At 33.2% G+C, this 27,987-nt stretch overlaps 1 protein-coding gene across 10 annotated transcripts in view; it reads left to right on the forward strand.

Moving 5' to 3' along the window:
- Positions 1–27,987, forward strand: part of LOC126745680 (serine/threonine-protein phosphatase 2B catalytic subunit 2-like) — a 227,631-nt gene that overhangs the window by 129,202 nt on the left and 70,442 nt on the right. For all 10 annotated transcript variants that reach the window (XM_050453648.1, XM_050453653.1, XM_050453677.1 and 7 more), the window contains exons 8-9: positions 1,599–1,692; positions 21,306–21,513. In XM_050453648.1, coding sequence (XP_050309605.1) covers positions 1,599–1,692; positions 21,306–21,513 — 302 coding nt within the window. The remainder of the gene's footprint in view (positions 1–1,598; positions 1,693–21,305; positions 21,514–27,987) is intronic.

A 27,987-nucleotide genomic window follows, 5' to 3' on the forward strand; every position in this document is an offset into this window, starting at 1 on the left:
AGTCTACAGACAGTTGTCAACTGTCAAAGAACTTTGTCAAAGAATTGAAGTTCTCAAATACGAAATAATCCAAGGATTCATCCGGTCTTATCACAAACATAGATATAGCCGGTTTTTATACCTATTGTTATTTTTTATAAAAAATAGATAAATAAAGAATAAACTTGATATTTAAAATTTTAATTTACCCCATGAGAACTCAGCTATTTTATTTCTTACCATAAAAAATAATACACTATCCTGGTTAGCTCAGGTCAGGTCTGCTAAAAACCAGTGTTCACTGGTATTTATCAACATTTTGACATATGCGTTTGCTTTTTCCAAAACCTCTTAGTAATTTGCCATGACTCTTTAATGTTTGAATAAGGGTTATGTTAATTGTTTACGCTTATATTTGCCATTTTTGCCCAACATAAGTTCATGTTTGTCCAGTTTATTCAATCTTCAAATTTCTCCTCCTGTCTTAAAGTTTTTCAGCCCGATGTTGAATACCTAGTGATGCTTTTTATATATTTTACGCATTAATGTCATTATCCAGGTAAATTAAATTAAATTGAATTAAGTTAAAAATATGAAAAAATATACTTATCTTTTCTAATCTCTGGTCTACACTTTGTTTAAAAATTGTACTTAGAGAGAAAATAAATACTTTTTTTTTATAATTTGACGTTTGATTGATAGTTTATTAAACTATTTTTAAAGTTAACAAACAATTCAAAGGTTACATCTTTTAAAATTAAAGCGGGGTGATCCTAATGAAATTTAGTGATAGAAGATATAAAATGTATTTCAAATTATCAATTAATTTTGAGAATGCTCTGTGCTACCTATTTCTTTAGCAAAGGAATCCATGTATTATCAAAACAACTGAACAAGTAGCTAAGCATTTATCTTCATGTAACATTATAAATGCACTTTCCTTTAATTTACGTAATTTTGAAATTGGTTCCTTCGTTAAAATTGAGGAAGCAGTCTAATTTATTCTATGGGTATTGTCGAATGCATGTTGTGTTTTTTTGAAAATGATTGTTTTTTTATGTAAGATTTATATTCATTAATTCTTTTTGGTAATAATCTACAGGTATGACCTATTGAGTACCTAGAGTGATTTACGCATTAATGTCTTCCAAATATAAAAACATCAAAATGGTAATTTTAAATATTATATCTTTAAAGTTTGTTGTCCGTTTCCCCATATAGGGGTCCTACTGTGCGTCGTCATATTTGGGGATATGGCAACAAAGCAGGGAGATTTTATCCAAGACCATTGTTTTTTAAAATGGTCCAATTAAATGTTGATCGTGTTGTCGTTCTCTACATAAAAAAACAACGCCCCCCTCACCCCACCCTTTTTTTTTCAACAGAATTTTTAATTAAAATTCTGTTTAAAAAAGAGCCTCGGGAAGAAGTACCTTATTCCTGCTGCGGAAACCGAAACATTTTATTTTCTCTTTAAATTTATACCCGACTTTGAGAATTGCTTGTGAAGAATACGCTTTTCGTATTATCTGGAAAGTTTTAAGCCGGTACATAATTTTAAATGCAGCAGACGGAGAAAGTTATTTTTTATTATAAAAAGAGATTTATTTCTTTTTCAGATATAGAATGTACAGAAAAAGTCAAACGACTGGCTTCCCTTCCTTAATCACGATATTCTCAGCGCCCAATTATTTGGATGTTTATAATAATAAGGTAAGTGAACTAAAACTTCGTTATCTTGTATATTAAGTCATTTTTGAATTCCCATGGACGTCCAAGAATTTGGAGAGGTTACATAGTTACAGAGATACCAGTCAAATTTTTGAACTTTATAACTAAGTATGTTACAAAAATTGTTTGGTCAAAGTATATAATGTGACTCCTCAAATGTCTTGAATTTTACGTAGAATCGAAAATATCGAAAGTCAAAATTTTTTAATTACATATATTTCAAACACTGTTTGTCCAAAGTGTGTGTTGCCCCCTCAAAGTCAACATTTCCTATAATTTTTTTAAAATAAATAATTTGAAAGGAAAATAAGAATTTACTCACTTCTGTTGGGCTTCGCTTTACCATTACGTAATTGAAATGTAATTAGCACATTATCAGGTAAATAGATTGAATGTTTTCGGAAAATTAAACAAAATACCACTGTGTTCCTGAATTTAATTTAATTTTGGTTGAAAGCACACTGCATAAAAACAACCGAATAATATGTTAAAGGAGAAACCTGCATAATAACATACGATGGGAAATTTTTGAAAAACGTATACGTGAACGCCAGTTTATTCCCGTAAAAGGTAAATATTTGTACACCCATATACCGTGAAAAGCAGTAAAATATGCATGTTACTTGGGGAGTTCCTTAGTTGGCAGCATGTTAAGCAATAAATTATCCATAAAATTAACATTCGGTAAATGGAAAACATTGCCTAGCAAGTTTTGTTGAAGACACCTTCTAGATATTATTAAATCTTCGGAATCTACGTAAAAATCTAAGAAGTTTAATGGGCCATGTGGCATACTTGGGAGGAACAGTAACAGAGAAAATCGTTTTTTACATCTTGAGATTTATCTGGCGGTAAATATTTAATATTTATATGTTTTATGGGCAATTTGGAAGTAGTAGGAGCTATATTATTTTAAACGGGACACTCTGTATGTCATTTAATTTTTTGATTCAAAGTCATAATATCATGCTTTATAATACTTTATTATCATAACAATATAGTTATTAACAAAGCGGAAAATAACTAAAAAACTAATGAAACTAGCTTTTTTTATATACCCAGGAGCTGAGGTTTAATTGATCGCTGAGCTCGTTTTTTCTTTTTAACATCATATCTAACTTAACTATTAAAAACGATGAGAAAAACCTACTTATCTCATAAAAATACCTAATTTGAATAGTTACACTGCTTTTTTTAAGTAATTTGATGCTTGTTTGTTAAACTGTTTTTAAAGCTGGTTCCTTCGCTAAAATTGAGGACGCAGTCTAATTTATTCTATGGTTATTGTCAAATGCATGTTGTGTAATTTTGGATTTTTGAAAATCATTGTTTTTTTAGGTAAGATTTATGTTTATTAATTGTTTTTGGTAATGGTCTACAGGTTTCACCTAAGTAACATTTACGTTACCATTATTAAGTAGAAGGAACTTTATATACTTATTACATACAGTAGTGGCAGAAAGTAGAGCAACTTCTTTATTTTAAACACATCTATTTTATTTAGTAAGAAAATACAATCATATTGGAAATATAATACCAATAAGATCTAAGCATTATAAATATATCAACAACTTAACTTAATATTCTTTGTTTATATTTTTTATGTACAAAAATTAATTCTGGGGCGGAAAAAAGTAGAGCAACTTTTTAAGAATTGATGTTTTTCTTTTAGTAAAAACTGAAATACAATTACAATTTTAGTATTTTGTAAAATATCCATCATTTTTGATAACTTCCTCACAACGGTGGCGCATAGATTGCAGTAACCTAGAAATTATTACTGGGTCCATATTAATCCAAGCTTCGTGTAATACATTGAACAATTCGTTCTTATTTTTGTAAGTTTTCCCCCTTATTTTCCTATCCAAAATTTCCCATAGGTTCTCGATGGGGTTTAAATCTGGTGATTGACTTGGCCATTCCATTACTTGAATATATTGCTGTCTAAACCAAGCCTTTACATATTTAGAAGAATGCTTTGGATCATTGTCCTGCTGAAAAATGTGCCTAAGGGGCATTTTCTCGTCTGCATATGGAACCATTTCATTTTCCAGAATATCTTTGTACATAAATCTATCCATTATCCCATCAATTTTATGAAGTGGCCCCATTCCGAAACCGGAAAAGCAGCCCCACACCATTGATCCACCACCATGTTTTACTGTTGGACAAGTGTATCTGGGATTTAACCTTTGGTTTGCAGGACGTCGAACATATGCTATTCCATCGCTTTGAAACAAATTAAACTTTGATTCGTCGCTGAAAATTATCTTTTTCCAGTCATTAATTGTCCAGTGCAAATGAGATCGAGCAAAAAGAAGACGGGATCGTCTGTTTTTTGCAGATAATAAGGGCTTTTTTGCTGGACGTTTTGCAAATAATTTGGCCTCGCATAATCTACTTCTTATTGTCCTTGAAGATACCTGAACGCCTAATTCTTCTGATAAACGCTGCTTTATTTTACTTGAACCCAAAAATGGATCACTCTGAGATATTTTCAAAATTTGTTTATCTTGATATTTATCGGTTTTTCTTGGTCTTCCTGTTTTTCTTCTAGGTAAAACATGTCCATGCTTCACATAACGTAAAATTATTCGCGATACTATAGATTTATTCAAACTAAACCTTCTTGCAATATTGATTCGTTTTTCACCATTTTTGTGACAGTCTATAATTTGTGTTTTTAAATCAACGGATAAAGGCCTACTTCTAGGCATTGTAAACTAACTTTGCTTTTAATGCAACCGGTAAACAGCTGGAATTAAACTAATATTATTCGATTTGTAAGTTCTAAGAAAAATGTTGCTCTACTTTTTGCCAGGTACACAAATTCTTATCAGTTTAAAAATAAACAGAAGGTCAATTCTTATCTGATTTAAGACTACCTACTTGACCAAAAGTATTGTGGATAAATATCATTGTTATTCCTTTGTTAGTTGTCAAGAAATTTTATTTTTTTAAAAGTTGCTCTACTTTCTACCACTACTGTATTTATTAAATTCATTTTCATTGAAAGGTTTAGTTTTTGTTAATAGATATCGTAATATCTTTTGCGTTTTAAAAGTTCTTATGTTACATTTTTTGGACCTGGAATAGATGGCAAAATAAGATTTGTCGTAAAAATTGGTTAATTCTACTGCATACGCGGATTATCAAACTCCTTAAAGCAATTTTCCAAAAATTCTTTGGGATAATTATTTTCTATTAAGATATTTTTAATAAAATCTTTTTCAGTTGTTAAATGTTGATTATTACAAATAATGTTTGCACGATCATGTAATTTTTTTACCACTCCTCTTTTTACCATTATTGGATAATTAGAATTAAAATTAAGATATCTATTGGTATAAATTTGTTTACGGTAAATTCTAGTTTCAAAATTCTGTAAAGCTTTTTTAATTAAAATATCAAGAAAATAAAAAATATTAGTATTTGGTATTTGGCATTAAAAATTAATGGGTAACTAAAGATACTTGGGTCATCCTCCACTAAATTTATTAAAAATTAATAATACGACATGTTTTGGATATATAACATGTCCATCATCAGTGATAACAAATTAAGGGGTTCCGTCAATACATCATACATTAATGTAATTGGAAAGTTTTTGTAAATCCATGTTTGGTCTTATTCTCATGGTATCTTAATTCGTTTTAACCTTGTCTGAGGCACTAGATCTGTAAGATGTATTGACGGAACCCCTTAATTTGCTATCCCTGATGATGAAACATGTCGGATTAATATTTTTTAAATAAATTTAGTGGAGGATGTCCGAAGTATCTTTAGTTACCCATTGACCTATTAAGTCCACTGCAAGAATGGACTACATCTTCAACATTAAAAATTTAGTATTTGGGCTACATACGTTATACGTCGGAATAGCAAGTACCTATATTTTTCAAGAAGAGTTGATATAATAATGATTTATTGGATTTGACAATAAGCGTGTCTTGCCTTTTTAGTGGAGATCTTATTATCGCGACTCATACAAGTTCAATAATCTATGTATAAAATTAGTGTTAAAACAATAATTACAATTATTAATTTTCTTAAGTATTTAGAAACCTAATGCTAATAACATTGGAAAAAGGCGGGTTGGAGATGAACATGTTCTTTCTTTAGAACATTGCAAGCTAGAATTAGTAAACAATAACTTGGGGTGTTTTGTTTATAAACATATACATCGATGTTCTGTTGTCAGGTTTACACGCATTTTCAAAAGAAGAAATTCAGCTATACAGGGTGTTAGTAAATAAGTGCGACAATCTTCAGGGGTGATTCTGCATGGAAAAATAATGACAGTTTGCTATATAAACGTATGTCCACAAATGCTTCGTTTTGATGATTTATTTAATGCTTTGAAACCGGTCGAGATATGCAAATGAAATTTGGAGGGTTTTAGGAGGTAGTTATCGCGCATTCTTTGACATGCAAGTAAGAATTTTATGTTCACCATTGGCGCGCATACGGGTAATGATCTCAATTTTTTTAAAGAAAAATACAATTTTTTTCTTCGCCAAGTTATTTCAAATTAAAAATAATTTTTTAATTCCTCGTTCAGTTTGTGACAAAAAGCTCTCTCACTTTTTTTCGTATGTGGCGTCGTTTTTATGCAAAAAAAAAACATCTTGACGCGTATTTTTCATTTCTTTAATACATTATCAAGAACTACCTTATACAACAACATTAAACTAGAAAAATAATAGAAAATAACAATACTTAAATTTTAAATAGGCGCAAAGCTACAACAAGTGTTCAAAATGACCTCCCTCAGACGTTACACAAGATTCAACTCTTCGCCTCATTGATTCTCGTATTCGCGCAAATATTCCTATTGTATTTCTGATTATCTCACAGCCGGCTATAATTCGATTCTTCAGGTCATCAAGATTTTCGACGGGAGTGGAATAAACTAATGACTTAAGAAAACCCCAAATCCGAAAATCTAGAGGATTTAAATCTGGCGGTCGAGCAGGCCAATGTTCTGTACCTCCCCTACCTATCTACACCGAACATAAACTAGAATAGAAGGATCACTCTAAGCGCCGCCCAAAATGTTGCCTTTCTCACTCGCTTTCTGATGCTACTCTTTTTTGCTGCCCGGTGGCGACTGCGTTATACAGGGGCGTCTTCAATATTAGAACTATAATAGCGTTGTGCGGAAATTTTGTACTTTAAAAATGCCAGCGATATGTTGCGTAGATGGCTGCAGGAGTAAAAGGGGATATACATTTTTTTAAAAATAAAAATGGATTAGTTTACAGAAAAAAATACACGCTTTTCTTCAGTATTTCTTAAATATCTCGGAAAATTGAGATCCTACAAACAAATCTAATAAACAAAAGTTGGTTTAAAAACAAAAGATTGGCTTTTGTTTGATTTATCTAGGTGCTATAGGCACTAAGATACAACTGTGTGAACATAACCCCTTTTTTTAGATAACAAAATATAATGACGTAAAATAATAACGTGAAATAATTTAAAAAAAAACGTTTTTTAGACAAATATCTAGCACATTTTTTCAAGTATGTACTATCAAAAACTTTAAAAATAAACTTGATTGTAAGTCATTAGCATAAAAATTAAAAAAGTTAGGAATAAAATAAAAATAATAGCAGTTTTAAAAAAAATTATCATAAAAAATTATGTATTTATTTCAAAAATTAAAGCGTAGCCTTCTACAATGGACTATATATAGGTACCAATAATATGTTCAAAAAGTGTCAGGGATTTAGAGTACATATTTTTTTTAAATCGTGATTTTAATCTAAAAAAATGCAAAATTTTTGGTAATATTCTGTTATTAGTGGTGGTTTTTAATAGTGAAAGCTATCCGATTTATTATTAGTTGCATTGCAATCATTTGAATGATATAAATTTTAGCCACTTATACCGTCTAACCATACTTAAAACTGCATTTTTTTCGTCATTAAGGGTGGTTTTTAAGGGTTTAAGTTTCAAAATATTGATGTGTACTATAATCCCCAATGTAAAACTATATTTATTTTGCATATTTATATGAATTCTAGGTTGTAAAACACCTATTTTCATTTTCTTTGAATTTTAGTGGTTTGTTCTTTCATCCCCTATTTAAAAAGCAAATAATTAGGCATTTAATAAGTTTTTTTTTATTTAACTGCCTTTTTATATTTCACTGTTATAGAGTTCCATATGCTGAGTGTTGTTATCACATTATTATGTAAATTTTATTAAATATTTAAAAAATGGGTATATTAACGAAGTTATTATTAATTAAGTGTATGTAATATTAGGTAGGTAGTTTCTTGGTCAGTTAAGAAAAGAGCATGAAAGGAACGTAAAGCTAAGATTTAATTGTGTACATTCTAATAAACTTAATTTTAAAGCTATCTACCAAGTGTTTTTCTTACAGTTATTTGTTCAAAAGAGATACTTAATAATATTCTTTCAATTTCATTTTAACAATAATACAAAGTGCCTTTAATTTCAAAAAATTCCATATATTACACGCTGCCCGCCGCGATGTATGAAAGTATTCCTTATTAAAAATGTTTCAAACACCCCCCGTATCGTAAAGGATTGCAGTCGAAACTAAATAATGATTTACGACCGCGTAAAAAATGTCGGCACTGTTTAGAAGTCCCTACTTCAAACGGCCGCAAGAGAGTGAACCTACTGTCTTGTTCTTTATACTGTGCTATCTATCAAAATTAGTTAAAAATTGGTTAAGTGTTAATAAACTTGATGTTATGCCTTTTCCAGCCCAGATCTCAACCCCATTGAGAATTTGTGGGATGAAATTGCTAGGAGAATTCATAAAAAAAGTTCATCAGATGAGAACGAATTGCATCAAGAAATGCAAAGTATCTGAAAAGCAATTTTTCAGGACTATATTGATGGACTATTCAAACCAATTAAAAAAAGGTGTGAAGCAGTTATTAGAAATAAAGGATATGCTACCAGAGACTAAATAAAATGTAAATTTATTTAAAAGAAATCGTTTAAATTTAAGTTGCATACAGATTTTTTTAGTTTTTACATATACAGGGTATTGAAAATAAAAATTGTGATATAAATAAAGTTGCTTTATTATTACATAAAAAGTAAGCAGACTTATTTTCAAAAAGGAGATAAAAAAAAATAGATTTTTTAAAAAGTCGCTCTATACAGGGTGTCCATTTAATATCGCGGTGCTCGATTGCGGCTAAACCGTGAAACGGAAAAAACCTTGAATAGTGGGAATGTTAATTGAGTTCGAGGGACCATTCTTTAAAATTAGTTTGGTTGATACAGAGTGTCCCAAAAAAGCGTGATATTTACATATTTTGAAATTTTTTTAAAATGGAACTACCTACTTTTTTTTTCAGAAATGGGAGTCTCATTGGACTCTTTCTGTAACCCTAAAATTGTTTTGCCCTAAAATGCGACGTTGTCTAATTATTAACGATTTTAAAAATTTTCCCAAAAAGATAAAAAACCGACGTTTTTTATCTTTTTGAAAAATCTATGGAGAGTCCTTGGCTAAGTTCATTTTATCTTATGAAATTCCAAAATTTACTTATTTTTATATGGGGTGATCAAAATCGATACTCAAATAATGATATTTCAAATTCAATTTTACGCTATTTTTTTTTTAATAGAACACCCTATATTTAGTACATTTTTTTATCTTTAATTTGATACCAATAAATTTGCCATTACCTTTAACTGTTTTATCAAAATTGTTCTAAAAGAAAAAATTACATACTTTTTCATAAGCATTACAACGTTTAATTTTAATTGAGAATTATTAAAGTATACTGTAAGCGTAGAGTACAAAAAATAAACTAGAACAGAAACAGTTTTAAATGAAGAAATCAAATTGGCATTCACCAAGTCGGTTGGAGAAAATCAGAAAATTACAGTAAGACAAAAAATTACTAACAAATAGGTCCGTTGGAAAATGCCACAAGAAAAATTAATATCACCCCCATTAATTTCAGTTCATAATTAAGGATTCATCAAAAACATTAACAACATTAATTGAAAACGTTGTTATAAATAAGTTCTATCACAAAAATTGCTTAAAATATTTACCATTTTGCTCTAAACACAAATCAGCCTTGCGTGCGAAAATTTTTTTAGCTGCATGAAGCGTAGTAGACGTCTAAAAGATTCTTGTATGCGCTCCACCATATCTTCCCTAGATTAATAGACTTCCATACAAGAAGGAATCCAGAAGCGTTATAATTCCGATGACATAGGAGACCATTCAGTAGCACCTATCCAGTATAAAGTTTAATAAATATGTATACAAAAATTAATTTGAATAGCTAATAACTTATAGCCTTCCAATCCATCTATTACCAAATTGGTGTGTGATATGTTCCCTGACATCAGTACAAATGTGAGCTTGTGCACCCTTCAACTGATACCTTACAAAATCGGGAAGCGCGGAAAATTCTCTCTTTAGAAATTTAGAAAAACTTTTCCTGTTACGAGCCTGCTCAGATGAGGCGCGTTTAATTTGGGCTGCGTCCAGATGAGGCGTTCTGCGCGCGAGCCCACTAGCGCGTAAATCGCACGTTTTTTCCCAGATACCGCGTTTTAAGTGCGTTTCTACGCAGAGTAATTCAGAGACTAGTGGAGACCTGTTTTGAGTATGTATTTGAATACAGCGGTTGTGTTGTGGCTTGCATACCGTAAATGGAAACGTCGTAAGCGAAGAGCAAATCGACGATTTCACGTGCATCCAATTCTACATGACAGAATGACGCATAGTATGTTTATAACATTATATCCAAAGCTCAGAGAACACAGTGAAAAGTTTTTTAACTACTTCCGTATGTCAGTTTCATCGTTTGATGATTTACTGGAAATTATTCAAGATGATCTGGCTCCATGTGAACATTATGTAGTAGGGGATACTGTTTCTGCAGAAGAAAAACTGGTAATAACTCTAAGGTAATATCTTTTATTGTGTAAACTTAAACTTAGAATTAGTTTAACAAAAATAAAAAATAATTTGAACAAAAATTAGGAACCATTTTAACAAGTTGTTCCGTCAAATCGGAAGAGTCATTTCTTTATTTATTTTTATTCTTTTTTTTATTGTCAATATAATTATATTTAACATGAGCTTTGCTTCGTCGTGGTACTGATCGTTGTTAATATCTAAAGTTGTATTCTACAATTTCTTTAGTTTTATTTATTTTTTGCTAAATCATTATTGGCGGCTTTTTATCGCGTCATATGTAAGACAACCTTAATTTTGACCGAGAAGAGTCGCACGCACCTCTAGTCCAGTACTGCATCGATCCTGATTGATGGGAACTGGCAGCATGACATTGGTATATAAACTACTGACCAAATAAGTCGCTCTCCATATATAAAGACACGCGAGTGAATTCCAAAAGTTATAAGTGCCGGCACTCCGTCAAACCCAGCAAATATTTGGAGGTGAACCTGGAGGAGCAGTCCTGAACAGAAGCGACAGCAAGGTGAGCCACAAATTATTTTGGGGTTGTCTTGGCCGTCGTCTTAAATTTTTATGCATTAATTAATTAAAGATACAGTCCACTATTTTTATATTTCTCCAACACAAGTTTTAACAAATATTCGCAAGTAGGTACTTAACATTAACATTAACATAATGCTAATTAGGTATTGTACAGGTCCATTAATTCAGATTCTTGGGAATCTTGTGTAGATGCCGGTGATGGAGTTGTAGGATTGTTGTAGGCAGGCGTTGTATTTCTCAACCATTTCTTCCCAGTTTCTTCGTTTTACTACCCTATTTGAATATTCCTCTGATTCCATATCCCATATAGCTGGCCTTTTTTCAATTTTATCAATGAAAAGTTCGGTGTCAAAATTATCGCGATCCATCATTTAAATTTCACAAATAGGTCAGCTCGCTCCAAAGACGCGCGTAGAACTGGAGAACCGGACGCTAGAGATATGCGGATAGTATCTACTCGATACTTTAACATCTGATACATGCGAAGATTCCAAGTAATCGAATCCTTCGACCCCAACTACTCGTTACTCGAATACTTTTTTAAATCCCAAATTTCCATGTCACCGGTGGCTGCTTATGCGTACTAAATATATTTTATAAGTAAAATATGGCAATATTGTTAATAAAATGAAATAAACCGCCGCCGATCGGTCCAACAATAATTAATCAATAATACCTATTCATATTTACCCGGCGTTGTCGCCAGTCGCCACGCACTTGCTTGATACTTCGATACTCGATACCTTGTTTTAGGTAAAAGTATTTGAATTCATCCGTCGTGACCGATTACTTGATTACTTTTTATTAGCATAAGTATTAAAGTATAATTTTGTAATATCTTACGAAAACTTAATAACCCTCTATTATACTCAGAAAATATAACAAACGCCAAAGCAAGCCCTAAATTTAATATAGGTAATTATATAAAATCTTAATATTTGCGCGTATATTCACTAACAAGTATACAAGTAATGACTACTTTGTAACGAATACAAAGTATCTGATACTTAGATATAAAGTATCAGTATCTACTCGATACTTATAAAAGTAATCGTTGAATATCACTGTGACTGGACGCATTCTATGGCGCCCTAGTACCGTTGATTGAATATTTGGGAAGATACGCAATCCTGTGTTAAAAAGTGTACTCGGTCGACTATCGGATTGCCGTTCAGTTTCGTGCACCGTGTGGTGCTGCCGCGAAGCGTCAAATCTAGGAACGATTTATTTTAGCTGCGTGGACTTGGCTTTTGGCTTCTTTGAGTCAGGTTTTCAACGACGCTGGAATCACTGGTTACGCGGCCGAGTTGGATATTTTTTTAAGATATGGGATGATGCTGCCAACTATGTTTTTATTATTTTTTTTGAACATACAACACGGTGTCATTTATGTGGTGGTCAAGTGATAAGTGATATACTTAAGGGTGGAGGCATATTGAAATTTCTTAAAAGTTAAATTTTATAAACAAATAATTACTTACCAAAATATGTTTTTGAGACAAAAATTAATACAAAAATATATATAAAAAGCTATTTTTACATAATTACCAACAAAGTTTAATACAAGTTATAATTCCAACAAACATTATGTTTCCTCCATTTTGTGTTCAAGAGGGTCAAGTTTTTAAATAAAAAGCCCGTTGCACTTAATTAACTAAAAACTAATATACAAAAAATATGTGGAACAAATTTTAAGATATAAGTAGGTTTCACGTAAACATTATAAAGAATAATTGAAATAATTCATAAGACAATACCGATGGTAATATAACTTCTTGATCAATAATTTTTTGTAAAAAGTAACCCATTTTGTCATGTGATTTAATATCTGAAAAAATTGTGCAGCATAGTGAGATCTGTAAAGTAAGGGATTGTGAGTGAGGATGTTAATAGAAATAGAAAATAGGCCACATTTTAAGTTTTAAGCGACACAGGAAAATTCTCAATTACCAGTTGTTACAACTATACTTAAAACTATAAAAAGATTTATTTTTTTTCTGGCGTTATTTAAAAATATATGAAAAAAGTATTTATTAAATGAATAAATTATTGTGACCACTTTTTCTCGCCTATACGATGACACCTTTAAATTTAAAATACGACGTTCTGTCTTTAAAGAGCCATCATTAACTTTGTTTTTCTTTGTAGGCGCTATATTGACCATTTGCAGTTTAACGACGCGGGAATCTTTGGGCGCCCGGCCGTTTTGTAATTTTTTTAAGAGAAGGGCGATAATGATACCAGCGCTTTTATTTATTTTGTTATTGCCGATATTTAAATGCGCTGTGATCTCGCATAGATAACTAGATAAATGTGGTGGTCAAGTAATGTATTGGAAGGTGCTATCTCTTACAATTTAAATTTTATTAACAAATAATAAATTACTTACCAAAATCCTTTTTTGAGACAAAAATAAATAAATAAAAACAAAACAAAAATTCAATAAGCTTTTATTTATTAATTAGAAAATTAACAAAAATATTAAATAAAGGTGATGATATAGGTAGGTTTCACGTAAATATAAAGAGTAAATTAAATAATTAAAGATTTAATATCTATATTCGGTACTATAGTTTTTTAGAGTCAATAATTTTTTGCAAAAAGTAGCCCGTAATGTGATTTTTGACAATACGGGTTTGTGAAACCAGCCAATATCTCAAAAACTGTGTAGGATAGTGAGATCTGTGAAGTACACTTTTTTTGGACAAAAATATTGAAAAATATTTGGATTTATGTGGATATCTGTAATTTTCGGTAATGCTCTTGTGGTTTTGCTTTCTTTATCTAATAAGTACGTTTTAACAACGTCTTGCCAAGATACAGAAAAACCATTTATTCGAAATTCTAACTTTGTATTCATAAAATTATTTCTTAAGCTTTTTAGTAAGTGAGGAACATCAAATAAGGTAAACACATTAAAATTGTTAATGGTAATAATGGGATTTCTTTCTGTTGCGCTTAAAATTTTAAACGCACTCCTATTGTTGGTGCCCTGATCACAAACTAGAGCGACTGGGAAAAGTTGTACATTTTGTATACCCCGAATAACATATGGTATTATTTGTGCCAGCATATTCTGTTTTATTGGCCCATTTGAAGTAAAATAGCAAAGCGGAACTTTCCAATTCTCAAACACGCCTCTAACAAAAAAAACTAACGCGGAATTGGCAACCTCGTTTTTTCGCCCAAGAAATCCCAAATCCTCGTATCCTTCAATAAAATCATAATATTTATTATATTGTAACTTAGGCTCTAAATGAATTTCATCAAAAAAGACTACACATGCTCGTTCTCTTCTAGACATGGTTTCGACCTTTATTTTTAATTTTTTTGTCAAAACATTTTCCAGACCAGTTTTTAAATTTATAACTCGAAGCCATGACTGAATCGTACGAAGCGATGACAAAAAAAACAACAATTTTTCTCTTAAAAACTTGTAACATCCAGGCGACTTATAATAAAGAGAAAGTGCCAAATGTCGCTCATTGGTCGTCCAAACTTTTTTCCTCATTGGAGATAACTGCATGTTAATTAGTATTTTTACAGCTGTACTTTTTCCTTTAAGTAAATTTGCAAAAAGTTTTTAGACACTAGATTTGCTTTTTTTTTAAGGCGTAAATACTTATTTTTTTTAACTTTAAACTTTTTTTTAATGAAGTTAACTTAACACTTAAAACTCTTGATTTTTTTTTAATATTAGATTTTGTGGAAGATGGGGTATCTGGATAATCTACAGTGAACTTTGGAACTGTCAGCTGTATCAACTGTGAACTGAAGCCTCTTACGAGAATAAGTTTTTAATTGTTTATCTGAAATATAAAACAATTTATCCATCTTCTAAAACATTAAGGGGTCATTCAAAACAGTTAGCTATACAGTGCTTTCATTTCAAAACGAACCATCCTTAATAACTTCTCAAAAAAAATGTCCTAAAAAAACACGTGAATTTAAATATATAGGAGGACGTTTAATTTTATATTTTAACTAGGAATAAATTTTATAAATGGAAAAAAAGTTTATTAAGTTGTATCATTATATTACAGCCAGCCAGTTAAAGCTAAATTTGTTCTATATCACTAAAAATAACAGGTGTAGAATTATTTTTGGACAATTGCTAAAGAATATTCAAATTCTTTAAAAACACTAAAGTTTAAAAGAAAATTTTAACTTCCTTTATTTAGAAACATATGGTTTATGGTTGATCGTTCTCACATATGCTTACTCGTTGACATATGCTTGATCTATTCGAAGACCAGAATAGATCAAGTGTTACCAATTTTACCAATTTTTAAAGAAAATATATCTCCTTAAAATTTAAGTAATTCATTTCTTATTTAGATTTAATTGCAAACAAAAGCAAATTTGGAAAAATTTACCAAACACTTACCATTTTTTGGACTATGCTGCAAAATATCAACTTGAATATGCGTGCCAGGCAATACATTTGTATCATACATTGTATCTACAAATAAAAACTTTCTAAAGACGTGTATTATACTATCTGCTAAATTTAGAGACATTTAAGTACAAGTGCTCAAAATTGACCAGTGAATTCAGTTTTTTGTTTATTAAATATTAGGATTATTATAAATATATATAATAATATTACGATTTTCGAAACACCGTCAAAGGCTAAAGTATCTAACAGAAAATTGAAAAGTAATCACCCAAAAGTAGTTTTCACTGTATTTTATTACTTAGATCTGTTATAAGTTACTTATTTTATTGGGTATTACGTCACTTATAGCAAAAATCAATTTAGAAAATACCATTAAAAATACATTACTTGTAATAATCAATATTTAACAAATGAAAAAGATTTTATTAAAGATATCTTAATACAAAATAATTATTTTAGTTTGTTAGTTTAATTAGAGTTTGATAATGCACGTATAAAATTGAATCAACCAATTTTTACGACAAATCTTATTTTACTATTTATTCCAGGTTTTTCTTATAAGATAAAAAGCATTACTAAAAAATTTAACATAAGAATTATTTTTAAATCACAAAACACATTACGATATTTATTAAGAAAAACTTAACCTTTCAATTAAAATGAACTTAATAAAAATCTAATATATAAAATTCTTTGTACTTGTGGTAAATTTTACATAGGTGAAACCTGTAGACCATTACCAATAAGAATTAATGAACTTAAATCTTACATTAATAAATATATACCTATAGATATAAATATAGACCCTATAAATAAAAAGTAATATCCTATAAAAAGCTTCTTTATCCCGCCCAAAAATGTTTGTGATACGTCTTTAACATCTTCTAGTTAGCAAATTAAGTGGCCTGTTAAATTTAAAATATTTGTTTGCTGTAGAACTTTTTTTGAAAAGCGAAGCTTTCTTAAAATAAATAGGCATTTCCAAATTTTGCTAAAAAACAAACAAACTCTTTATCCTAAAATGATGAGATCTATCGTCCATTTACATTTGTGCATTAAAAGAATTATCCTGTCTATATGTAAGTAATATATAATAATAATTATAGTTATAATAATATTATAATACTTATTGTCGTAATAGGTAAGGTTTGTCACCAACTTGTAAAAGGGTTTGAAAATATGCAAAAGGGCAAATAGGAATATTTTCAGTAATGCGAGCACGAGAATGAGCATTAAAAGTATACCCAGTCATGTACTTTTAATACAACAGTTAAAAAAATCTGCCTATAAAAAATAAAGTGTCAAGTTTAAGTAATATTATAATATTCTTTACTTACCATTTTCCCAATTTATTGATGAAACTTTCGCATCTAAACTCTCAAGGCTTTGAGCGTTACATGAGGTATCAGGCAAAGAAATTGTGTGAAAATTTTTTAACAACTACCAAATTGCAATACGGCAAACACGAACCTGTGCAAAAACTCTCCCACACGACTTAGGATGATCGGCCGATTACTAATGAGAAGCGACGGACGAAATTATTTTCGCGCATACTGGAGAGAATCGCCATCTATTTTTCACGCATATTTGCGGTCACGCTTTAGCCCATAAGGTTGCGTATCTTCCCAAATATTAAATCAACGCTAGTACCTCGACTTGCGCGCATCTCGGGACTCGAGAGTCCCGCTCATTGCAAGCGTTTTACATCACAAGCGTTTGTTTAGAGTCATCTGAACAGGCTCTAAACGATTTTCAAAAAAGATGGAATAACAAAATCATGTAATATTGCACCCCCAAACATTGATGCTCCATCATTGTTAAAAATTATTGATAAAAACTCGCTGAAGATTCACAAAATCATTTCTGTGGAACGTACATTCATTAGTGAAGGGCACAAATTTTAAAAAAAATATGCTGCTTTATTTTGTGCCTTGATGTACCTAGCTGTGCATGATAGGGATCATATTTGTTTTTCTTAGGATATTTTCCCACGGACGATATTTTTAAGTTCTTACTTATTCGTTATTTAAGGGTGTCGCCCACTAGAGCGGAGTGCGCCGGAGCGTATGGCAGCGCGCCGGAAAGTACTTTTTATACTACATTGTTCTAAATGGGAGTCCGCTCACTTGTCGGAAGAGCACCGATCGGCAGCGCAACGAAGCGACCGGAATTCTATGTTGGGTATATTTTTCCGCTGCCGTACGCTGCCGATTGCGGTGCTACGCCGCGCGCTGGCTAATGTGCGATACGTAGCGACGTAATGAAAAGTTTTTTTATGAAAAAATAAATCGAGGATGGGTTGGCAAATGATATCAGGTCAAGGCTATCCTACATATTGATTAAGATCGATCTTAGTTTCGAATCTTATACTATAACTAAATACACATTTTATTGTCAGTATGTTCTTAATCCATTATTCCTCTCTTTATCATTGCATTTTACCAAGGAACTGTACCATCGGGGGAAGAAAAATAATTTGCAAATATATCCCTAACAGACATGGCCTCCATCGTTGCATTTCCTCCCAATCGTCGTAAATTTTGAAGATTATCATTGTTAAGGTTATTGTCAACTGACTCCAATGAAATTAAAGAAGGCCTTAAAAAATTATGTAAACAACAGGTCGCTAAAATAACTTTATACACATGTTCGGGGCTCATTTTTAATCTCCTTTGATAAATCCTAAATACTTGTGTCAAAATTCCAAAAACATTTTCAGATAACCTTCTGGCTCGGCTCAAGCGATAATTAAAAGTTTTTTTTGATATATTGTCTTTAATTTGTGAACCAGGAAACGGTCGCAATGAATGCTTGTTTAGAGGGAATGCTTCATCGCCTCCAATTACGTGAGGCACAATGATATTGGTTCCTGGAAGACTTTTATCAGGAGGTATATTAAAAGAGTTCTGCAACAGTGCTTTTCCCATATTAGGAGAAGCAAATATTCCTCTATCACTGTTCTTTCCATAGGCACCTACATCTACACATATAAAACGATAATTGGCATCTACTAATACCAGTAGAACGACACTAAACGTCTTTTTGTAGGTAAAATATAGCGAACCACTATTGGCAGGTGCTTCAATAATAACATGTTTGCCGTCGATGGCACCGATGCAATTGGGGAAATTCCATAGTTCCTAAAAATGTTTCAACCGTTTTCCATGTTTCCTTTGTTGGGTTTGGCATGACAATATTACGTACTTTAGTCCGAATTATGTCACAAGTTGAATATACAATTTCTCTAACGATACGAAAATGCAATTGATCTAAATGAATCTCCTGTAGCCAAGAATCTGAAAAGAAAATTTTTATATTTCAGCTTCAAAATGTAAAGATAAATGGAAAAAACTAAGAGACATTTTTCGCAAAGCCATTAAAGCTCGTAAAACAAAGAGTGGGGATGCTGCAAAAAAAATTAGGCCCTGGAAGCTTGAACAACAGATGGCTTTCCTTTTTCCACACATCACTAAAAGACCTCAAACCTCAAACATACAAATAACAAAGGAAGAAACTGGAAATTCAAGTGAAGAGGATTCTTACTCCAATATTAGTTCACCGCCCACTCCATCGACTACTTCGACCTCATCAGCCCCTAAGAAAAAAATACAGTGTACAAGTGTCGAAAACTAACAAAAAAATCGAAAGTTTTTAAAGCTGTCAATGAAGTTGAATTAGCAGCTTTATCTGAAAGACAACATGTACAATCAAATAGAGCTGAATATCCACCATATCCACTCTCATCTTTATCACGAACATCTCGTCAGCATTCAAATAACTTTCAAGATTCTGTGCTATTGGCAATACCTCAAACATCACCTCAAACGTCACCTCAAACATAAACCATCAATACTATTCCTACACTCAACCATCATCATCATGTCAACAGACACAGGCCCCACAATTTTCCGAGTATCTTACCAATTTACATAATTTAGATGATTCACACTAGTTGCCTGAACACTTATAAAAATAATTAGGAAAACTTTTAATTTTATTTTTTTATTATAATTTAGAAAATGTATTTTTTGAGTTTTTTTGCATATTAGAGGTGTACTTTTTTTTGTATGAGAATCAACAAGTTATTTTAGAAGGTTGCCTTTAACTTGCCTTAATTATCTGTTAAATTAAAGTTTTACTTTTTTTTTCTATTAAACCACTTAAATTACCTATTTTTTAATGTAATTAACCTTAAGCATACAGCTAACCTTTCTTCTGGACCTATAGCTTGACGAAATGACGTATTTTGTCTTTCTATTTCTGGTTTTAGATAACCTAATAGTTTCATGAATTGTCCATGCGTCATTCGGAAATACTGATGAAATTTAATTTCGTCTTCTATTAGATCAGGAAATAAAGTATAGAATTCCAATATCCAACATTTTCTTTTTTGTTTTTTTTTCTGCTTCTTCGCACAAAGCAGAAATTATAAATACCTCTTCCTCATCTGAGGACAGCATTGTACAAACTGAAGAAACTCAGCTAGCCGCTCCGCGTCGCTTCGGTTTAGCGCGCTCTATGTGCGTATGGGCAAGAAAATGCGCTCCGGCACGCTCCGCTCTAGTGGGCGACACCCTTTACAAACTAAATTTCAGTGTTGCAACAACCGACATGGTGATTACCAATTGGTTTTCTTCATTTAAAACTGTTTTCGTTCTAGTTTGCTTTTGTACAAAATGTCGGTTATTAGGAAAACTCTTGAAGCCAAAAAACACTTTCCAATTGCATTCACCGATAATGTAAATAATTTACTCATTATCGCTGAGGCTGAGAGTAATTCATTTTGACACAAATCTACTTAACATGACTGATAAGTAAACATTATAATTGACATTGTCACACAACAAAGAATAAATGAATTATGGCCAACTTTTTACTTGTAAGACAAAATTTCTTATTTTTAAATGAGATGGCATCAGGGGTTAATCTTATTTGTCTCTAACTACTATTATTTTATTATGGTTATTACAACTATTGTTTTTTTCTTACTAAAAAGTGGTGGAAATAGAATTGAACAAAGATCTGTTCCCATAAAATATCTATTAATTGTTTTCCATCGTAAGTGTCGTAATGAAAAATATGTGTCACTCATCCTTTAAGAACAAATTTTGAGAAAACGGTTAGAGATAAACGCAAACTTGTTGGTATCCAATTAAAGATAAAAGAATGCTCTATCAAAATGCGTTACTAGATATAGGGTGTTCCATTTAAAAAAATAGCTTTAAATTGATTTTAAAATAGGTATCATTATTTGAGTATCGATTTTGATCACTTCGTATAAAAATAAGTAAATTTTGGAATTTCATAAGATAAAATGAACTTAGCCAAGGACTCTACATATATTTTTCAAAAAGATAAAAAACGTCGGTGGGAAATATTTGATTTTCGGGAAATTTTTTAAAAATTATTAATAATTAGACAACGTCGCATTTTAGGGCAAAACAATTTTAGGATTAAAGAAAGAGTCAAATGAGACTCGTATGTATCACGCTTTTTTGGGATACCCTGTATCAACCAAACTAATTTTAAAAAGTGGTCTCTCTAACTCAAATAAGATTCCCACTATTAAAGGCTCTTTCCGTTTCACGGTTTTGCCACAATCGAGCACCGCGATATTAAATGGACACCCTGTATATGAGCGTTAGTGTATATCGTGTGACCCATCAAGTTTTTAAAATTTTCGCTTAGAATTCAAAAATTTAAATGGTTTTTCCGTAGGCGGCCGTGCTAAAATACGAGAACAACGTGATGAACATCCGCCAGTTCAACTATTCGCAGCATCCCTACTGGTTGCCGAATTTCATGGACGTGTTCACGTGGTCCCTTCCATTCGTCGGCGAAAAAGTCACCGAGATGCTCGTCAACGTGCTCAACATTTGCTCCGATGACGAGCTCGTCTCCGACGGGGATGACGCCCTCGAAGAAGGTGAGTTTTCTTTTTTGCCTCCCTCCCTCATATCTCTGTCTCTCTCATTCTATATCAATTTTTTTACTAAGAATTCATTTTTTTTCTATTAAGCCTCCATTGAAGTGTTTTCTTAAGGGCCACGAATAGTTATTTCTCTATAAAACAGTGACCTTATTACTGTCATATAGGGATATTTATTAGTTTTCCCATTTAAATTTCAAGCAAAGTTGGTCACTTACAAAAATCCATCTAACAACGTGTCACTGCAATATGGCTTAATAGAAAATGATCTAGTAATATCAAAAAAAATGTTATTATTAAGCCATATAGAGATTCTCTATCCTGCCTCCGCACTCTCTTTTAAAATTTCACCAAAAGATGGCGCAAATTACGACACTGCCGCGCCATCTTTAAAAAAAATGACAGTTTAAACAGGTAGAGGGCGGAGCTTATCGCATTTGACATTACTAGATTTGTGTTGTTTTGGAGGTGTCTTACTATAATTTATACAGGGTGTCCCGAAATTACACCGCAATATTTTGCCAGCCGCATCTTTGTCTAAAAATAAGACAAAAACTTCATATACAGGAATCTTGAAAAGTGAATCCTTATCATGTTACAGGGTGTTTTATAATTCCTATTGAAGATGGTTTTTTGTTAACATTTTCGAAACGCCTGGTCGTTATTTTTCGAAATTTTTATCGTATACTACTGTTATTGTTCCTAACTGCTCTTATAACATTTTATGCTGAAATATGTACAGGGTCCCTTAAAATTAGTGGTCAACAACAATAAAAATGTCATAACTTTTTTTCTGGTTACTTTTTAATTATTTGGATAGTAAAATTAAAAAGATCCAACATTTTTACATAAAAAGGTGCTCTTGTCTAGCTCTTATTATGGGGCTCTCCCGCAGTGGAGTTTTCGCACAAAATTCGGACCGGTCGGACAAAAGTGTTTATAACTTTGGTTGTATTTGGGTCAGAGAAACGATGTTTACCTTTTTATAATCTAGAAATATGAGGCTTTAATTTCATTATTTTCAAATTTTTATTTGTTTTTTTTTGTTTAGGACTAGGACGCCTTCAAAGTCAAAAAAAAATTTTTCATCGATTTTGGTCAAGGGAATTCGATACAGGTCGCAACGGTTTCTTGAATATCATGAAATTTAACAGATCGATTAGAGTTAATGAAGAACTTATCTGTATAGTTTTTGGTTATTCTCAGCACACGGGAAGTATTTTTTTTAACTCTCAAAGTTTTAGACATGTGTGATATTCCGGCCCCTCTGACGGTTTAACGGTGTTTTTCCGGAAATAATGATTCACATAAGATAGGTGCGCCTTATCGAGAACTACAATTTTTATTAAGGACTTTTTTTTAAAAAAAGTGTTTTTTTTGGGCAAAAAAAACAAAAAAACCTTAAAAAATTGGCTTTTTTTAGTTTTTTCTGTGTAAAATTTTTATGGTGCAAAATTTAAAAAAATTTCATTTGGATTAATTAAACCTGCATCCTTTCCGAATAAAATGTTGTATTAAGTTTAACGCTATCATTTATACAGGGTGAGCAGTGTTCATTTGAAAATACTCTTTTTTACGCTTTTTTTCTTCAAATATTAATAACTTTTTAGTGGGGGCACTTAGAGGTTTCATTCAATTGGAGCATTTAAAGAACCTTTTAAAACCAATTTTTTGACACACTCTACAATCATCTACGTAGAGCAGTTTTTGCTCTACACTATTTTTCGACTTTGACGCCTAATACCGCAATGGCTATGCCACATACGAATACCATTTTTGCCCTCAAACACGCGAAATTTATCTGGCGATAATCCACTAAATACCGTTTTGTTTCAAATATCACCATTTTCCAAGAAAATGCAATTTTCCATAAAAAGTCTCAAAAAATCGGTCAGCTGAATATTGGTACCCCCCGGGCCGAGTTCACAGGGTATAAGAAGTAATATGGTCTAGCACCCAACAAGTGCGCGTCTCCATGGCAACGAAAACGGCTATTTTCGCCCGTTTCCACCTAAAATAAGACCCTTTTTATAATCGAAATTTAACTACTAAAACCGATTGGAATCGGTCCAGAAATTATATTAAACTGTCCTTAAGGCTTTATACTATTTTTCCATGTACAAATCATAAGGTAAAAACCTTTTTTTATACCCGAAATCTACGTCTGAAAATGGTCGATTTTGACGTCTATGCGCGATTTTAATGCCGACTTTTACGGCGGTTTTGACAACATGGCGTCAACGGCTCGGACTTGCTTCCTAATTTCATTGATAAAATGCTTAAAATAGCTCAGAACTTCCTGAAATTGATACGGAATTATTCAAGAGACTCTGGAGAATCCGAATATGTGCATATCTTTTACCAAATCGGGTTCTTTTAGCCGTGATAATTCGCAACGTTTTGACGTTTTGGCATTTTCCGTATATTATTATAATAATATTCATGCAACACAGTGTCTATACAAAGCATTTTGCTAGACAAAAATTACAACACAGTGGGTCCTAATGATAAAAAAAAAATCTAATCGGGATTTAATGGGTATTATTATTTTATGTAATCCCACATCAAAAACAATCCAGGAAAACCGCCAAAAATTCCAAGCCGAACTCAACAAGAAATTGTCTAATAAAGAAGCACTGAACAGCTTGAATATAAACGACCTAGAAAACAGAATAAGTACTGACATTAGAACGACAGCCAAAAAGATATGTGCCACTACCAAGAAAAATAATTCAAAAATAAAAAAGGAAACTAGAGAACTCATGGCGAAGAGAAGAAACTTGGTGAAAGGGACTCATGAATACAACGAAATTAACTGATTGATAAAAAAGAAAACAAGGAAAGATTTAAGGCAATACAACACAGAAATGATAAGAACGACCATCGAAAACAACAAAAACATGAAAGTACCTAAAACACGTAACAATGATGGACGCCTCCAAATACATCAACTAAGGGACGCAAACGGAAACGGAATCAAAGAGGACAGTAAAGATTTAATGGATATCGTGGAAAATTTCTACAGCACACTGTACACAGGAGACAACCCAGAACAAGCAATCGGAGTTGATGAAACGATTCTCAATGTAGGCTCCGAAGATCTTCCTGACATCACCAGAGAAGCAGTAGAACTAGCATTGTCTCAAATGAAAAACGGTAAAGCACCAGGGGAAGATGGAATTACAGCTGAAATGATAAAACTTGGCGGAAGAACTACTGTAGAAGCAATGACAATTCTTCTTAATAAATGTATGACAGACGGCGTGATACCCCAAGCATGGCAAAAAGCCCAGGTGATTTTACAGTACAAAAAAGGAGGACCTATTAGCTTACTCCCCCACCCGTACAAACTTCTGACAAAGATAGTAACAAATAGGCTTACAGCTAAACTAGATGCCTATCAGCCCCCGGAACAAGCTGGCTTCCGAAAAGGTCATAGCACAATAGAACACATACAATCCGTTCGCACTATAATAGAAAAATGCAACGAGTACAACGAACCACTACACCTCGCATTTGTTGATTATAACAAAGCTTTTGACTCCGTAGAGTTGTGGGCTATTTTTAAGGCCATGAACAATGCTAGAATCGACTCTCGATACAAGCAGCTTCTTAAACACATATACGAAAATGCGACAATCACCGTTAAAATCTCGGAAGAGATAGAAACAAACAAAATTCAAATAAAAAGAGGAGTAAGACAAGGGGACACCATCTCCCCAAACCTGTTTACACTGGCACTGAAAGACGTTTTTAAAACTCTGGACTGGAACGAGAGAGGCATCAAAATTGACGGCAAACATCTGAGCCATTTACGCTTTGCGGATGATATAGTAAAGTCCAGTGCAACGATATATTAGAATGGTCACCCGTCAAAACACCAGCATTCCACCTGCCAAACAATGTCATCCACCTTCTATTTACATTGTTTGACAAGTAAAATGCTGGTGTTTTGACGGGTGACCATTCTAATATATCGTTGCACTGGACTTTACTCTTTAGCCAGAATATAATAGAATTACAGGACATGTTGGCAGAACTTCAAAGAAAATCGAAAAGAATAGGTTTAACCATGAATTTAAATAAAACAAAAGTCATGTTACCTGACAATATTGAAGTCCACATAGAAGACCGAATTATTGACAACGTCGAAGAATATGTATATTTGGGACATTGCATCAAATTGGGCAAAGAGAATCAAACTGCCGAAATAAACAGACGTGTTCGTTTGACATGGGCAGCCACGGGTAAACTGTCACACGTCTTGAGAAATGAAACTATTCCAATTAATTTGAAAAGAAAAATCTTCAATGCCTGCTTACTGCCCGTGATGACTTTAAACCCTGTTAAATCAGCTAACAAGCTTAGGACCACCCAAAGAGCCATAGAGCGGATGATGCTAGGAATAAGCCTGAGAGACCATATCACAAAGGAGAGTACTAGACAAAGAACTAAAGTTGAAGACGTCATAACACGCATAGCCCACCTGAAATGGAGCTGGGTAGGACACGTCGCCCGACAGGACGACTTGAGATGGTCAAGACACGTCGTTCAATGGAGACCTCGCATACATAAACGCAGCGTTGGCAGACCTCAGTTACGCTGGCTCGATGATGTCAAAAAGCAAAGTGGGCAACAGATGGCACCAACTGGTACAGAACAAAGAAACATGGAAGAATATAGGGGAGACCTATGTCCAGGAGTGGACTGTGAAGGGATGCTGAAAGAAGAAGAGAAGAAGATTATTTTATGTGGTAATTTTTTTTTTTAAAGTTTTTTGGTATTTGCCCGATTTTTTTTTTTTTTTTTTGGGTCGGTGGAGAAATTTTTTATGAACACTGGTTACGCGGCGCCGCCCCCAGTAGTGTGGGACTCAGTGTCGAGTCTGTTTCGTCCTGTACCCACTAAAACTCCACCGCTGGGTGGTGCCTTGTGGCTCCCTACACTGCGGTCTGCTAAGAAGCAGTCCTATTGTGTTCCATATGTTTAGTCCCACAGGTTCAATTCTGTAGCTTCAAGGAAGTCCAGGATTGTGCCCAGTGGTGGATTTCTTATACCCTCTGGTGAGGGTTTCTCTTCCCCCAGGAATGTTGCCCTGGTTTGATTAAATGCTTCACAGAAGCACAGTATGTGAAGAGTTGTTTCGTCCTCCTCATTGCATCCCCTACATAGCGAGGTAACTGATTTCCCTAGGTGCTATGCAGGTGTTTCCTGCTGGGCGCCTGGCCTGTAAATAGCCCCGCGACCCTTCGCAGTTGTTGTCTGGAGAGGCCCAGTATGTTCTCACCCTTCTTGAAGGGTGGCCTGCCTATAAGTTGTTTGGATTGTTCCATCTTTGGCAGCTGTTCCCAGTAGGATTTGTCTGATTTGTTAGCCAGTTGCCGATTTCCCTTTTCCAGGTCTTATCGTTGACACAACATGTTGGTTCAGGGCCTACCAGGCTGTTGCTGGCTCCCTGAGTTGCAAGTTGGATAGCCCTTCTTGCAGCCTTATTGTTGCCCATATTTTCTGCTAGGATTATCTCTGGCCTATTTTGCGCTTCGGCGAGGTTCCTAAGATCCTCCCAGCAGTTTTGCACAGTCCTTGACTTAGTCTCGAACTGTTGTAGTGCAAGTGTTGCAGCCTGGTCTCCTGTGAAAATTGCGAAGGTTTTGCCTCTTGGCAGCTCTTCTCTCATCAGTTGGACACAGGTTTGTATTTCTATTATGCTTGCCTGTAAATTTGTTGTTTCCAGGCCCAGGTTTAGCATGAGTTGTCTGCCCTGTTGTTCGTCCTCCACCATGCCCACAGCTACCCCGATCTTGGATCGTTTAGTTGCCGTGTGCCATGCTGAGTAACCTCTTTGCCTGAGCCTGTCCGCTTCTGCGTCCAGTGGTCCCCTTTTCTCTTTGATGACAAAAGGTTTGTCTAGGTATGTGACCTTGGTTATGTCTGTTCTTAGGGCCAGGTGCCCAAGGTCCTGTATCTTGTCAAATAAGGCATTGTGCCCATCTTTCGATAGGATTGTTGCCATTTGACAGCAGTCTTTTCGCCCCCGATATAGCTTCAGCCCGTACCACTAAGTGTAGCGGGCTTAGTCCTATCAGGTTCTCTAGGGCAGCAGTCGGCGTTGATGACATCGCTCCTGTTATGCCCAGACATGCTATTCGTTGTGTTTTGTTGAGTATCTGTATTACAGTCCTCTTTTCTGCCGCATGCCACCATATGCTGCGTATGTAATGATGGGTCTAACCATTGTCGTGTACATCCAATGTACTATTTTTGGTGACAGTCCCCATGATCTACCGAACATTCTCTTACAGTACATAAGAGTTTTCGTGGCTTTATTTGTAGCCTGGATTACGTGCTTCTTGAAGCTGAGTTTTTTTATCCAGGGTTATACCTAGATATTTGACCTCGTCTTCAAGTCGCAGATTTACTCCATAAAATTTTATGTTTCTAATGGGCTCTAGTTTCCTTCTTTTGGTAAAG

The sequence above is a fragment of the Anthonomus grandis genome, chromosome 1, assembly GCF_022605725.1.
Source record: "Anthonomus grandis grandis chromosome 1, icAntGran1.3, whole genome shotgun sequence".
NCBI lineage: Eukaryota > Metazoa > Arthropoda > Insecta > Coleoptera > Curculionidae > Anthonomus > Anthonomus grandis.